This window comes from Aquarana catesbeiana, linkage group LG11 (assembly GCF_042186555.1).
Source record: "Aquarana catesbeiana isolate 2022-GZ linkage group LG11, ASM4218655v1, whole genome shotgun sequence".
In the NCBI taxonomy this organism is placed as follows: domain Eukaryota; kingdom Metazoa; phylum Chordata; class Amphibia; order Anura; family Ranidae; genus Aquarana; species Aquarana catesbeiana.
Genome location: NC_133334.1, coordinates 111,444,218 through 111,460,992, shown reverse-complemented (window position 1 = coordinate 111,460,992; position 16,775 = coordinate 111,444,218). Strand labels below are relative to the sequence as shown.

The 16,775-nt window shown below is 45.0% G+C and overlaps 1 protein-coding gene across 2 annotated transcripts in view; it reads right to left on the bottom strand.

Moving 5' to 3' along the window:
- CDC42BPG (CDC42 binding protein kinase gamma) overlaps window positions 1–16,775 on the bottom strand; it is a 268,963-nt gene that overhangs the window by 53,060 nt on the left and 199,128 nt on the right. For both annotated transcript variants that reach the window (XM_073604887.1, XM_073604888.1), the window contains exons 29-30: window positions 16,345–16,407; window positions 1,238–1,825 (exon numbers count right to left, since the gene is read on the bottom strand). In XM_073604887.1, the coding sequence (XP_073460988.1) occupies window positions 1,238–1,825; window positions 16,345–16,407 (651 nt within the window). The remainder of the gene's footprint in view (window positions 1–1,237; window positions 1,826–16,344; window positions 16,408–16,775) is intronic.

Sequence of the window (16,775 nt, the reverse complement as noted above, 5' to 3'; positions counted from 1 at the left end):
CACATAAAATTTGTTCATTGTCCCCAGCAATGAAAATGAAAAGAAATCCAAAATTTTGAGTTGTTACTGAAAAGAAATACAAGGTATTTCTTCCAAAGAGGACACAAACTACAGTGACACCTGGAAGTGTCAAAAATGTCTAAAAATAGAATACCTTTTACATTGCAGACATTTCCTTTCAGTTTCTGCTGCATCTTCATAAGAATAAGTGACATTTCCCCAATAGGATTCACAAAAAAAAAAAAAAAAAAAAAAAAAAAAAAAAAGGAAAAAGCTGATCGAATAATTAAAACTAGTGAGCTTCACGCACTAGAAAGTAGTTAATTGAGGGAAGGTCAGGCTGGTAAAAGTGGTATGAGCTATGGGTCAACTAAAACCTTTTTAACCTACCAAGATAATACTTAAAACTAAAACGACCTGGCCACAAAGTAATAGGATTAGGCTCTTTCCATCCTACTGCCAATGACAGCAGATAATTCCACTCCCACTTAAAGAGCCATATTAAACTTTACTAGGATGAATAAAAGCGTTCGTCATACTAGTCTTTCAATTTTGAGAGGAATAAAAGCACAAAAACTGCTATCTAGCACACACACGCAGTGTTGGAGAGCCATAATTGATGGCTCTCCAACACTGGAAATAACAGTTTACCATCCACTTAGCTACAGTTTCAAACTACATGGATATCGATGAGATGCAGATGAATACTTTGTTCTGTGTTCACATTCTGTACTGTAACACCTATAGAAAGCACACAAAAGTTTGCATACACCAGAGCAAGTTCTACGTTCAAGACTATATTTAAACAGCTGGCAAAAAAAAAAAAAAAAAAAAAAAGTGTGTGTTATTAAGGGCTGGATTACATCAATTGACCCAAACAGAGACACAAAGCCACAACCTTCTGCCAGGGGGTCAACTCTTTTGTACATATTTTTTTCTTCTTTACTGGTCCATTACAAAAAAACTGATGTGAATAAGCAAATATCAGATGTACATGGAAAAGTCATCCACTTGATTTTGCTACCTACAGGCACTCTAGACCCCTTTATCCTGGATAGTATGCCTGACCAGACAAAAGCGGATTATTGGATTTGGAAGAAAAGAATGTTTTTCCATTTGGCCATTTTTAACATCTTAAAATAAAGGCAAGAGCCACATTAAACACTAAACACAAAATTAGATAACCACAGAGAGCAGTACCACAGCAGACACCACACCAACATAATAGAATACTCACAGCATGAAAGTGGGGGTGCAGGCCACATAATCTCCTGAGATCGAGACTTTTTACCATCGGCATTCACATAGACTCCAAATGTGGAAAAGCACAGTAGGTATTCACTAAGGGTAAGCCTTGCCGCACAAAGAGCATCATGGGCAGTCTGTGCCAGGAAAGATAGTTTAGGTTCATCTGGGTGGGGTAAGTTGAATGGAGCTCCTTCATTTAGGAGAGGGTAAAAAGAAAATCCAGAGGAATAACCAACACAAACTCGTTCCCCCAAAAGGTCCATGCATTGCACCACTCCAGGTGCCTGGAACTCTTTAATCTTCCGTGGAGGACCCTTACGGTTTGTCAACTGGAAGCAGATGACTTGACGCTTAGAAGCAGCACAGAGAACAGCTGTGGAGCCTTGGCAAACCAGACCAGATGTAATAGCCTGACATCCCTTTGCCTCAGGGATCTTCACTCCAGTTGAGTCTGGTATCTGGTCCCAAAAGAAGAGGCGAACACTGTGACTCTTTCCACCAAGCACAACCAGCTGCTGGACTTCTGAGATTGAGCGCAAGGAAATTACTCTCTTACAATCTCCTAGCTGAGTGATTTCTAAAGAAGACAAAATTTTAGAAAAAGAAGTCAATCCATTTTGATGTACAGCAAAGGCAGCACTTCATCTGTAGGTTTCAGTTCAGACAGTTATAACATGCATTTCTACTGGTACACTGAATCTAACTTAAAGTGATTGTAGAGACAGAAGGCTTTTTATCCTCATACATTCTATGCATAAAGATAAAAAGCCTTCTGTGTGCAGCAATACTTACCTGAGCCCCATCTCTATCCAGCGATGTCCACGAGTGCCTCGTCCTTCCAGGACTCTCCCTCCTGATTGGCTGAGACAACAGCGGCGTCATTGGCTCCTGCTGCTGTCAAACTCAGTTAGCCAATCAGTAGAGAGAGGGGGGCTGGGCCAAACTGCAGCTCCGTGTCTGAATGGATACATGGAGCTGCAGCTTGGCTCAGGTGCCCCCACAGCAAGCTGCTTGCTGTGGGGGCACTCAACAGGAGGGAGGGGCCAGGAGCTCCAGCCAGAGACCTGAGATGAGGAGGATCCGGGCTGCCTTGTGCAAAACCACTGCACAGAGCAGGTAAGTATAACATGGTCGTTATTTTATTAGGAAAAAAAAAACAAGACTTTACAATCACTTTAGGAGTTTTAAAAATCAGTGAACACTTATAGGGCTAACAGTAGTGAAGAAAAAAAAAATGTAAGTGGCGGCACTGGAAGGAAAAAAAAAAAAAAAAAAAAATTCCCAGCGTCTTTGGTGTCCTTGAAAAGAAAAAAATAATCTGTGCATTGTTGGTGTCCCTAGAAGAAAAAAAATGTGCCAGTAGTGTCCCTGGAAGGGAATATATGTCCCTGTGTCAGTGGTGTCACTGGAAGGAAAAAAAACGTTCCTGCGTCGGTGGTGTTGCCAAGAGGAAAAATGGCGCTTCCCCAGGGTCAGTGGGGAAAAATAGGATTTTTTACTTATCGTGAAATCCTTTTCTCTGAGTTCATTGACAGACACAGCCTTCTTTATTCCTAACGATAGGGTTATATCGCCTCTGCAGGAGTAGGACTAGGCAGAACAAAAGCAAAAAAAAAAAAAAAAAAAAAAAACACACTTGGCCACTCCAATGGGCCGAACTAAGTCCGTATATAACCCCCTCCCTGCTCTAGGTATTCAGTTTAGTAGCAAGCAGTAACAGAAGTATCAAAAAAAAAAAAAAAAAAACTCCATAGAGGGGTGGGTGCTTGTTCTGTCAATGAACTCAGAGAAATGGATTTTACAGTAAGTAAAAAATCCTATTTTCTCAGTCGTTCATTAACAGACACAGCCTTCTTTAATCTTAACGATAGGGACGTCCCAAAGAAGTGCCAACACGAGGGGTGGGAAAATGAAAAATCCCGAGGCTATACAAGAGCCAACCAGGTAACAGGAGCTTCACCCAGGACAAGCTGGAACCCCACCTGAATGATACCCTTTCAAGAGGGAATAGACCCTCTAAACAGCGGCCTGCAAAAAAACCTGCAGCCAAAAGAGGCATCCACAGATGCCAAACCATCCACTTCGTCGAACTTGAAAATGTACACGGACAACCAGTGGCCGCCTTGCTAACGCCTTGCGCAACGGCCGCCTGATGACAGAAGGTCCAAGAAACACTAAGTGCCCGAGAAGAATGCGCCATAACCGGGAAAGGAGGAAACCGATCGCTGACAGGATAGCCCAGAAACATCTGTTCGATTCTGTCCGAGGTGATAGCCACAAAGAGGCCACCTTACGAGACAGAGTAAGCAGTGAAACCTCCTGAATATTTCGAGAGAAAGATAGAGAGGCCTTGGAGAACTGAAAACACCAAGTTCAGATCCCACGGTGGTGGGTGAAACAGCCCCGGTGGAAACAGGTGTCTAATCACTTGAACACAAAAGGCACGCACCAGGGAGTGCGAGACCAGGAGATGCTGAAGAAGACCGCCCAGGCCGACACCTGGCCCTCTATGGTACTCAAGGCCTAATTCCTGCTCATCCCTCCATAAATGGAGTTCGGAAACGGAGCCACCTAAAAGGAACGAGGACAAATATGATGAAACATGGCCCAGAGAAGGTCCCACCCCGTGGCCCAACCCTAGCCAACTGAGGTATCTGTCTGACAGTGATCCAGTCCTGGAATGCGTATGGCGGAAAAGGGCCAGAACTAGACATTCTGCCCACCGGAGGAGGATACTGGCAACAGCCAGGGTCACCAACAGCCTTTTTGGCCCACCTTGGTGAGGGACATAAGTCACCGCTGTTGCCTTGTCCGACTGGATCCATACTGTGAGCCCCCGAAGTCTAGCTGTCCGTGATCAAGACCTAGTCCGATCAATTGAAGTTCCGGGATATTACACGGTAGCCCCGGATTCCACCAATGTCCAATGACCCCAAGCCGAGCTCTGTCCCAGGACATCTCCCCACCTGGACAGACTGGTATTGGTGGTCTCCCTGTTCAATACAAGGGGAGAAAGGATCTTTCCTACTGAAGAACCGGAGAATGAAGCCACTGGACTAGGGAACCTCTGGTTTCCTGACTCAGCCGAATCTGATTGTTCAGGGACCCTGGGCATTTGTCCCATTATGCCAGGATCTCCCCGAAGGGAGCCCACATGGAACGGTGCAAATGACCTTGCCTCAAAAAAAAAAAAAAAAAAAAGGGTAGATACCATCAGACCCAACACCCACATGTAGATCCGCAGAGGAGCCCACCTGCCGGATAATAATGGAAAAACGCTGCATGCCACTTCTGGAGTCTATCCAGGGGAAGAAACACGCTGGCCAGAGCTGAAGCCCGGTCAGGCTCAGATAAACCAATGTTCCAGGGCCAAAGCAGACTTTCGATAGTATAGACGCCAACTGAAATCAGAGAAAGTCTGTATAGGAACTACATTGCTCCTGGGGGTAATCTAGAAGTCGGCGCAGAAGATCGCCCAGGCAGTCCAGGACCGCCAACCCCCACTGACGTAACCATGCCAGATCCGGGGCCAACACCTCGTTCAAACACAAAGAGTGGTGGCCAGATCAAAAGGACCACACCACGCGCCCCACGCACCGATAATGCTCCGCAACCACAACAAGACATAGGAAGTGCTGGAGTCAGGCACATAACAGAATGCTTAAGCATTTGTGATGTCGTAGAAGTCAGAAAGACCTCATGATGGAGTGCCACTGCTGCGTGGACTCCATCTTGAACTCCTGTACCCACACAAGGCAAGTCAGGGCCTTAAGGTTTCAGAATTAGATGTACCCTTCCCTCCATCTTTTAGACTGAGAACAGGTTAGAATAAAACCCATGACACTGTTCCCAGCACGGGAACCGGGACAATCACACTCTGCCGCAACGGGGCTTGCACAGCCCCCCGCGGAGAACAGCAGTCTGGAGACAGACAACCATTGGAAGCCACTTTTTTGATGGAACACAGCCGGAAAACTATCTTATAACTGGACAAACTCAAGACACGACATGAAGTTATTTAGAGTAGCCCCCCTCCCCCAAAAAATACATGTCTAAGCACCACTGAGGCAACAGACTCAGAAACCAGGGGAAATGCAGCCAAGAGGCATAGCGGACAAACCGCAGCGCCTACCCAATAGGTCCCTAAGCAGCAAAGGCAGAGAGATTCTGCTCCCCCTCTCCAGGTATGCCAGCTGGGCCCATAGAAGCCAGAGATTCCTCCATTGGAGCCATGGTTGCCTCGAGCAGCCTAGAGACAGAGGGGTTCACTACTGGTTTAACAGTCCCCTTCTGAAGGGGGGACTCCCCAAAGGGTTACCTTCCAGCAAGCGTTTTTTGGAAACACAAAAGGCACTTTGGACACTCCCAGTCTTCATGGACACATTTATCAAAATAAGAGCGAAGGGAACGCTTTTGTCACGCAAGATGACTTATCAAAGAGGGTACCGGCCCTCCCCCGCAGCCACCGCTGCATACCCCATCTTGAAAGGTTCCTGCACAGATGTAGGATTGTTCAACAGGTAGGGGAGGCAAGGAGTGACCTATACTAGGCTATCTGCCTAAGCGCCACACCAAAAAGTCAGAGGGGATATGGGGGTCCCACCCACCAGGCCCCCCCCCTCCGAAGTCCACATAGGGGATGCCGACTGAGGCCCCTCACAGGGGGCACAGACATGCGCAGTGCCACCCCTCAGGAAAGGGCCGCAGGATAAATTTCTGGCCGCCCGCCGCAAGCACGCGGCGGGACCGGACCGCGGTAGGCCGCAAGCCACAGCCTAAATTTGCGGATGCCGGCTGCAGTGCGCAGCCCGCGGGGAGACCGGAGTGACAAGAGCCAGTAGGCAAAACCGCGGGTCAAATTTTTAGCCGCAAGCACACGGCCCGCGGGGGGACCGGACACTCTGCCAGTAGGGCGCAAAACCGCGGCCCAAATTTTTTGTGCGGCCTGCGGGGGGGACCGGACCGATCCTAGCTTGTAGGCCGCAAAGCTGCAGCCTAAATTAGACAGTAGGATCCCCGATCACCCGCCTCCCAGGCCTAACCACCAGATACCCCCCCAATACAACCTGAGGGTGGAAAAAAGGGCCATGTGTCCCAAAAAGTCCCTAGGCCAGAAGCCTGGGCCTCACACAGGAAAGGGGGGGGGGATGTGGGAGGGGGGGGTGGAGGAGAACCCCAGAGGGACCGACCACCCCAGGGAGTACCCGCGTCCCACACCATTCCAGGGAACGAGAGGAGGGGACTACTTACCTCTCCAGCGAAATGCGCAGATAGCGCTCCCGGACAGATCCTCCTCATCAAAGTGGGGGGCTGTCGGCCCTGAGGAACATTGCGACACAGGCCAAGACCAGGTCGTATGCGTCCTCGCAAGACGTTTAACTCGCAGGGCCAGCGCCTGTCCAGTGGGGCTATGTCATGGTCAACCTAGCGCGTAGCTGCGGACTGCACGCGCTCGCTGGCCAAACTGGGGTGATCCCTGGACCAAGTGTCCAGTCTGTCGCCCAGCCCGGCAGCTGATTGGAGATCTCACCGGAAAAAATCCAGGAAAAACAAAAAACAACAAACAAAAAATTCCCAGGAATAGCAATCCCAGCAGGGAACTAAGTCCTTACTCCTGGCTAGGCAGAAATAAACTGAATACCTAGAGCAGGGAAGGGGTTATTTACGGACTGAGGATGGCCCATGGGAGTGGCAAAGTGTTTTGTTTTTTTTGTTCTGCCTAGTCCTACTCCTGCAGAGGCGATATAACCCTATCGTTAGGAATAAAGAAGGCTGTGTCTGTCAATGAACGACTGAGAAAAACGCCCCTCCATTGGTGGTGTCAGTCTGAGCAGGACTACTTTGGCATCTATGTCCATGGGATGAAGGAGATGGGTCCTGGGAGGGGGCTCTGAGCAAGGTGAACTGAAGGGATCTAAAGGAGGGAGGATGCTAAAGGGCTCCTGGGAGGGTTCTGAGAAGGTCAAGGGCCAAGTTGCTCCCACACCTATTGTGTACTCACTGTTCAGGCCACCTTCTGAATGGCGCAAGCAGTCAATGAAGGCAGCATCTCCTCCTTACCATCTCAGGTTATGTGATCTGTCACATGGCAAAGAGACCAGAAGTCTGCCCTCACTTCCAAGGGGCACAGTCCTGAGACTGAGGTGTGTTCTCAATGAGTGCCCACTCTCTTCTGCCCACTGCATGCTGCTATTGGAGGGAGGAGGATGCAGAATCCTCCCCTCCAACAGCCGTCAAGGCCCCTGCTTCTACTGACAGGAGCGATGCTGCATTCACTCATCAGTAAGACAGCAGGAGAATAGTTTGACCAAAGCTCCCAGTGTGCCCACCACATCCACAGGGCACATTCCCCTTTTGTCCTCCCCCACCTTTTCCCCTTGTTGTACTTTCCTTTTTTGCTAAAGAGCTAGTCGGTCAACTACCTTTGCTATATATAGCAAAGGATCCTATTACCCATTTTAGGACTGAAGATAGGCAAGAACCCCATTTTTGCTATATTCTTTGAATTAACCCCCTCAGATTGGGAGAATTGGGGGGAGAGCTGAAGGTGTAAGGTGCGACTCCCTCTTTCACGCTTCAGGAGATGCCACCTCGTTAAAATGATGAGCTTTGTCCATCTGTTGTCCATCCCGGTATTACTAAAATACAAACATTTACAAATGCAAAACTAAAGCCATGGCATCCTTTTACACAATAAAAGCCCACATTTATTTCTATTTCTAAACTTGTCTCCTGAGTGGAGTTGAAGATAAACCTTCCAGAGATCAGGGTTTATCATTTTGCCTGCCTATACCTACTCTAGATTGGATCTTTAATTTCTGCAAACATGAGCATCACTAAAGCCAGGCACTGGGGTCGTGTGCCCTGGGTCTCCCCCTCAGTACTTCTGTTCAGAGATGCCCCACAGTTTTCTACTGCTGCGGATAATTTAATCCCCAGCTATGCAGGGACTTCTGCATAGCAGCAATGTACCCTGGTCCCCGGCAGCCTCAAATTACAGCGACAGTTAAAAATAGCCAAGGAATGCTTAGGTTCCTCCTTGGCTCCGGCAAGTCATAGGACACTGTCAAATGCAACTTTATTTTCTGGGTCACTATTATAGCATTGCAAGAGGTATGCAAAAACTGGAATCCCCCCATGCATATCTATATACTTATGCATGGCCACCCTATATTTCCTCAGAGTAGGAAGCATGCAGTGTAACCATCTGACAACAAAAATGTCAAACATTTCTCTTTTCTCTCCCAACACATTTAAACCTAAATCTTTTCAGGAAGTCCCCCAAGAGCTCCACATAACACCACAACAATTTTTCATTAATCTGTGACTGACTATACAAAATCCTGCAGTTAATATAAGCAGAAGGCTTTTAAATTGGTCTATCAGTTGTTACGAAAGCACTTATTTATCTTAGATCTCTATAAGACGCCAAGCATGTATTGCACAAAAGCAGACTTGACCACCAACCTAAAAATCTGGAATAAGGACTTTCCTGAGCTGGTGGATAAGGTACTAGAATGCTACAATAAGATATTACACAGGATACTTGCCAATGAAATATGAAGGGAAACCCAATTAAAAAAAAAAAAAAAAAAAAAATGTCCATGAAACCTGCATGCCCCATTCCTTACTAATACCACTCCCACTTCTTCAAAATGTCCAAAATGTGATCTTCATTGACTGACTCCAGCCAATCAGCTATGTCACTGCCCCAAAATTTCTACCTTTTGGGACCAGGTAGTAAATGATGTGTATGGTATGACAAGCCCTACCATATCTTTGTTATTTCTATTCAGCCATGAATCTAATATCCACAGCTGGCTAAAACATAAAAATATCTTCAATGTAAGATACACAAATGCCTATTGACTGTGAGCTGGACTATGATGAGGTAATTTACCTCACCCTTACCGCCAACCGTTGCAGAGATTAGAAAATAACTCAAAATGCCCTTGTATATAGACAAATTGGGGTTTGTTTACTAAAGCTAGAGAGGGCAAAATTAGTCACAATTCTGCAGAGAAACAAATCAGCTTCCCGGTTGTATTGCTAAAGCTTAATTAAACAAGCTGTTTTTTCTGCAGAATTTAGACTCATTTTGCCCTCTCTAGCTTTAGTAAATAAACCCCATTGTATGCTAAACTGCATATTACTACCCATACCAAAGAATTCGTCAGAAGAACTTTTGTTGAACACCTACCATGTTTCCGAAAAATAAGACCGGGTCTTCTATCAATTTCTGCTACAAAAAAAAAAAAAAAAACACTAGGGCTTATTTTCGGGAGATGTCTTATCCATGTCCCCTGTCATCATTATGACATCTTTAATCCCAAAAATATGTAATCAGTTTTGAAAAAATATTATATAATGTCCAGCGAGTCTCCCTTAGTAACTTTATTGTTGAAAATACCTAATTTATAGCGCCGCTGGGCGCTCACGTGATCCATTGTAGCTCTTCTTCCCTGCTCCGAGCACTGCTAAGGGAAGGGCTGAGGTGCTTGCTGACATCAGCCCCGCACCGAGCACTTCCGAGGGAAGGGCCAAGATGCCGGCTGACATCAGCCCCGCTCCGAGCACTGCCGAGGGAAGGGCTAAGATGCCTGTGGATGTCAGCCCCACTCCGAGCACTGCAGAGGGAGGTGCTGCTGACGTGGGCCAGGAGGAGAGAAGATATCTTGGGTCACGTGAGCACCCAGCGATGCTGTAAATAAGGTAATTTCAACAATAAAGTTACAAAAAGGAGACACAGTGGACATTATATAACATTTTTACGAAACAGATTATATATTTCTACATGGACTTTACCAGGGCTTATTTTCAGGGTAGGGCTTATACTGCAGCCCTCCCCGAATATCAGGCCAGGTCTTATTTTAAGGATAGGGCTAATTTTAGGGGAAACAGGGTATTAAATCCTTCCAAGATCACGTAGCTTATGTCCAGATTCCAATATTCAGAGTGGTATGCAAGGGTCGACCTAAATAATACTTTGGGAAAACAAACTTTATTCTTAAATCCCAACAAGGGATGAAAAACACTACTATCAGTGGTCTCTCTTATATTGTTCATTGTTTAATAAATGTTTTATCTTTTCAGGGTTATACGATAGTCCCATTCCCCCAGTGGGAAGGGATTTTTACCTGATTATGGGGAATAGGACCCTGCATCTCGAGCTCTGGTGGCAGATTTCAAGTCCTTTGTATCTTTAACATATGATAGGGTTGGTATACACACGCACTAATGAAAGCAGTTATGTTTTCGTTAAAAATCATGAAATGTATTTTTAAATGCAACTAGTCTAGTCTTCTGTAGCAGCAGCACTCTGACTGAATTAGGGAGAATCCATTCCAGGAGACCATTAGATGTGCTGCTGTGCACTGTGCTGTGAAGGAACATACTGGCAGGAAGAGAGAATGATGACCTCAGACTGATGCTCCTTTACTGTCCAATCACAAGCTTGGGACAGGGAGATGACCAATCTGTATTGCTAAACTGCAATAGAGAAAGTCAGGTCACCAACCATAAAAGGGATATGTGGCAGGTCTTGGTTTTTCATAGGACTGGAAGAAGTAAAATACAAATTTGTCAGGTAAAAGAGTTCCCACATTGTACATTTATTTTAACTGTTTTTCACTGTATGAAAATTTTCAGGCATTTTTTTTTTTTTTTTTTTTTACAAAATTACATTTCTGTGGTGGAATTGCTTTCAAGTAAAATCAGATTAGGAGACAAGGAAGTATGTTCGCATGCAATGACATGCAAGCCTCACTTATCATAGACCAAGAGGACATAAATGGGCATATTTACAAAGCTGTGAAGGTGACTTTCAAGCATTAACCAGTATTGAATCACTCACTAATTTAAATAAGTTCATCTTTTGCAGGTAAAAAAAATGTACATTTATTATTTTGTGTTGCAGGAGCCTGTAAAGTGTTACACCAGCGATCAGCAGATCGCTGATGCCATACAGGTCTCTTGTAGACCTCTCAGTGTATCTGCTTGCTCGTATGAAGTATGAGCAAGACAATACACTGACAGGAAGAATCAATAAACCACCATGGCGCTCACAGCCCCGTGGTAGTTAATTGAGAACTACAAACCAAGACCTGCTAAGGCTGTCCGGACTTGTAGTTTTCCATCTACAGAACACTGTCAATAAGTGACGCAGCTGGGTGGGTGAAGATCCCCGCTAGCTGGTGGCCGTTGTTTCATATCATGTTACACCTTGAACATGGGTGTAACATGTCATGAAAGGTGAGCTTACCCTTTTAAGCCCCTTTCACACTTGCGGACCAATTGGGTCCGCCTGCCTGTTCTTCAGACAGTATGTAAAACAAGTGCAGCGCTAGAGTCCCAAACAAAAACTAGAATCATGTATGGAACAAGTATTAAATTGTGAAATAGAAAAAAACTAAAAGTAATTGTGAATCAACACAATACAGAAACATGTGGGATATACAAAAATGTCTATAATGCAATGTGATATGATCTGGTGCCAGAGTCCATAAATAAAATCAAAGGAAGTCTTCTCAAACAGAGGAGGAGCTTGAACAATGGACGTTGACTGGAAACTTAGATGTAAGGCAACCCCAGGGAACACATCACAGACATCAAAAGATTAAGTACTCTTACCAGATCTTGTAGAACATATCTGCCGTATAGCAGTACGTCTATTAGAGCTTGTGGAGGTGACCTCCCGTGGAGTCCGCCCGGGTGTTGTCCCTTAGGTCACGATCACCGATATGGAGGGGTAGTCATGGGTGGAAGTTATCCGCTCACTCGCACACTCTCCAATTCAGGAACCAAAAGTTCAAAAGGAACCAGTTGAGGATGGAGTCATGGAGGAAAAAAGAAAAAGGCTCCACATGGCGTAGGTCAAAAATTAAGGGATTTCAATGAATAAAAAGCCTTTACAGAGTAAAAAGTGATCACAAGTAAATAAAATGGTGGCAATGTGGGAAGCTGAAACGCCCTACTTCTTTCAGGACTGCAAGGGATATTTTCCTTGCAGAAAGTGTAATGTGTGTCTGCATAACATAGGTGGGAGACGTAAAACAATGACTTTCCACTCTGCAGTGACATCTAGAGAGTAAAGTATGAAACATTTTACTACATGTGCTACCCGACATGTTGTGTATTTTATCACATGTCCATGTAGGAGACAATATGTCGGGCGCACTACTAGAACTTTTTCCATCAGGGTCAATGAACACATTGCGAAAATCAAGAAGGGCTGTATCAAGCACAGTGTTCCTCGTCACTACCTTGAATGTCATAACAGGGACCCTACGGGTACTTCTTTTTTGATTATAGACAAATTCATCCCCCATTGGAGGGGAGAGTCTTGTCATAGGGGTGTGTCGCGGCTTGAAACGTATTGGATTTATGAGCTCAGGTGCTTTTCACCACACGGTATGAATGTAGAGTGGGACATTAATAGTTTCATCAGCCGTGCGTGAGAAGCGCCTCTGCTCTCAAGCCGCATCACACCTACTGTTCTTTTCTTGTTCCTTGCCTTGTCTCACAGGGAGTTGCTATATGAGTGCTATTGGGTTCCTCATTAACTTATTCGTGTTACATTTTTGGGTTAAGATTTATGTTTTTCGTTTCCCCCTCCCCCCCTCCTTCCCCCTAAGTGTATTTGAGTACATGCGATTCTTACGCTTTGGTTACCCTGTTCCATTTCAATGGTCTAGGATATCACGTTTTCACCCTGGGTCTATTTATTTAAGATAGATTAGAGGATCGTTTTAGAATAACCTAGTCAAACGAAACCAGGACATTTACGTCCATGGGATGGTTGGCTTGTGTTGTCATCCATTGTGTATTCATGTTGGTTGTTTATTTAATGGATCACACCTACCTGTGATACCATCTGGGGGTTTGTCCACAATTTTGGCCCTATTACTTGTTTAGGCAATCGACCTGTCTTGTCCGACTAGGCGATCGACCTGTCTTACAGCATTTGGGGCATAGGGGAGGGGGTTAGTGCCCTATGGGGGCTCATTTATTAGCCATCCATTTTAATATTGTATTTGGGTTACGATTTTTTATTTGTTACTAATATCAGTTCTTTATATTTTCAGGACCTTTGGGCTCCTTCCCTTGTCAGTTTGACAACGTGGCGTTGCTTAGCACTCCCTTCGGGGGCCTAAGCATGTATTACTTTGTCTTATCTGCAGGGGTTAGGCGACCCGGGTCATTTAGCCAGATAGTGTGGTATGTCCACTCTTATATCAGGATGACCTTTGTGTGATGTCTTATGTACATCGGATTACCACCCTGAGTCGGTTTTTAATGTTACTTGATACATGGTCCGTATGATTGGCCACCTCTGAGTGTGTGACCAATGAGTATGGGCCGGACCCTTCTTGGTGTCTGTTGTTGCCTTGGTGCCTCAGTACCGGCGTCTGTTGTTGCCATGGTGCCGTTTCTATACCTCTCACTGGGGAGCCTAGACGCCTTGAGGGGGAGTGGCTAATATTCCAGCAGGCTAACTATTGGTCTAAATCACCTCGGTGGGGATGATGTCAGCCTTGGAGCTGGCTGCTCGCCCCCTCCACACATGAGGCTTGGAGCGCACGCTCCACGTGGAGGGGTTAAGGAGACACCAGCGGCGCATTGGCTGCTGGCTGTTGTCTCCACCCTGGTCACGTGATCGGTGAGGCTTGGGACGCAAGCCTTAGGAATAGAATATGTTCCTCTAGTCACTGTGGATGTGAGGCTTGGAACGCAAGCCGAGTTGATGGTTTGGCATTCGGGGCTCTCACTACTGTTTGCACTCCCGCCAGACATATGAGCTACCCTCACAACTCCAGGCCCAATGTACTTTGCTAATATGTATGAGATTACTATTATATATGGCCAGTTTTAAATGCTTATGATATCTGACCTCTTACTTCCGGTTCCGCCATTATGGGGGCGGACCAAGCCAATTTGAAATGGTGTATACAATCTATATATATGGGCAATGTGGGGAGGCCGTTTTATGCCCCTGTTGAAGGCTTTTCGGTCGAAACGCGTAGGGCGTTTCAGCTTCCCACGTTGCCACCATTTTATTTACTTGTGATCACTTTTTACTCTGTAAAGGCTTTTTATTCATTGAAATCCCTTAATTTTTGACCTACGCCATGTGGAGCCTTTTTCTTTTTTCCTCCATGACTCCATCCTCAACTGGTTCCTTTTGACCTTTTGGTTCCTGAATTGGAGAGTAGGCGAGTGAGCGGATAACTTCCACCCATGACAACCCCTCCATATCGGTGATCGCGACCTAAGGGACAACACCCGGGCGGACTCCACAAGCTCTAATAGACGTACTGCTATATGGCAGATATGTCCTACAAGATCTGGTAAGAATACTTAATCTTTTGATGTCTGTGACGTGCTCCCTGGGGTTGCCTTACATCTAAGTTTTGAGAAGACTTCCTTTGATTTTATTTATGGACTCTGGCTCCAGAGCATATCACATTGCATTATAGACATTTTTGTATATCCCACATGTTTCTGTATTGTGTTGATTCACAATTACTTTTAGGTTTTTTCTATTATTTCACAGATTTATACTTGTTCCATACATGATTCTAGTTTTTGTTTGGGACTCTAGCGCTGCACTTGTTTTACATAAATGTTGGTGTGACTTGGTTTGTTTGTGTGTCAGCTGCTGTTCACTTGATAATATTCCCGCAGCACTTCCCGTATCACTGTTCTTCAGACAGACCTAATCGGACCACCCATTGTTCTCTATGGAGCAGCGGATGTCAGTAGACATGTGTCCGATGACACCCACTGGAATATGAGCCACTAAAAACAGACGGATGGCTGATCAAATTGGTTGACAGTCGGATGGAAATAGACAAGCAGTCCGTTTCCATTCGACCACCCCATAGAGAACAGCGGGCTCGGGCTGTGTCCATGTCTGCTCTGCATAGTAGACCTGTCATCCTCCTGCTCAGCAGGGATCAGCCGAGAGATTCCCCTCTGAGCAAGCCGTTGCACTTAATGGGTTCTGCTCCGTCTGAAAAAGGCCTATTACACATGCACCAAAGAGTCAAACCCAAATAAAAGACTAAATTATACATATACTTAAATAGAAAGACAAGAAAATGCAAGCAACAGAGCTGCCGCTCAATATTGTGGATAAGGAAGTAAGGAAATGCATATTCACATATCTATGGTATAAGCTAGGGCTCAGAGATGCTTTACTATAATACCATGTGGTTATTTAAAACAAAATCATATGAATATTTAGTCTTAGGCCGTATATTTGTTCATACCTGAACTATACGCTGGTACAATAAAGTCTGTCTGGCAGATCAGCCCTGCCATTACATATTTTTTGTTTTATACTCAATGAGCCTACACAAGTATCCTATTTTTGACAGAATTTGGTTCCGTCTTAATCTACAATGCAATTTTCAAGCAGCCTTATAGAATTCCATGGTATAAATACTTTATGCATAATTCTCTGCATACAGCATACCTGGCTAAATCACCCTCTGAAGCTTGAATTACTGGAGTATACACCATTACTCCAGTGATCTCCACTTGCTTTCCGGAGGTCAGTTGGTCACAGGAAGTCAGCCGCTCAGCACCGCCATTATCCATAATCAAAATGCTTAAAGCGGAGTTCCACCCAAAAATGGAACTTCCGCTTATCCGATTCCCCCCCTCCAGTCCAAAAGGCTTCACTGCCAGGTGCACTTACCGGCAATGGCGGCAGCAGCACCCGACAGCTGATTGAAACATCAGCTGCAGCAACAACATCGCTGGACTCCAGGACAGGTAAGTGCCCCAATGTTAAAAGACATCGGCTGCAGTATGTGTAGCTGCTGATTTTCAAAGGGGCGGGCGGACCTCTGCTTTAAATTCCAATTTCAAAGCAGTCTTTGATGGGATGAGTTGGGAGCAAGATGTCACAAATATGTGCAGGATACTAAACCCTGCCAAGGTATCTAGGTTAGTTTCTGATGGGTAAATAAGTGGAAGTGAACCTTTTAAACATACTTAAACATAAATTAATTTGAAGTACCAGCAAAAAATATAGTTGTGTGTTTAAAGATCACAACTATAGTATTAACTTTTATCTGCAAACATCCCTACCATTATTATTCATATGCAGTGAGAAAAGTCCTTCTTCTGTTCCCAAAGCAATTCGTTCTTGATCTAAAAAAAAAAAAAAAAATAACAAAAGCAAATGCTGTAAATTTCAACACAGATATGTATTCTATTATCACTATGCAAAGGTTGATAAAGAGAATACCCTCTGCTAAAAACAAAACACACATTTATTTTATTTCAGGAACAACTATAGCGCCATCAATTTACACAGCACTTTTCATATATATTGTACATTCACATCAGTTCCTGCCCTCAAGGAAATTACAGTCTAAGGTCCCCAACTAACATTCATTTATATGCATATTAGAGCCAATTTAAATAGGAGCCAATTAGCCTACCAGCATGTTTGGAGTGTGGAAGGAAACCGGAGTACCCAAAAAAAAAAAAAAACATACAGGCACAGGGAGAATATG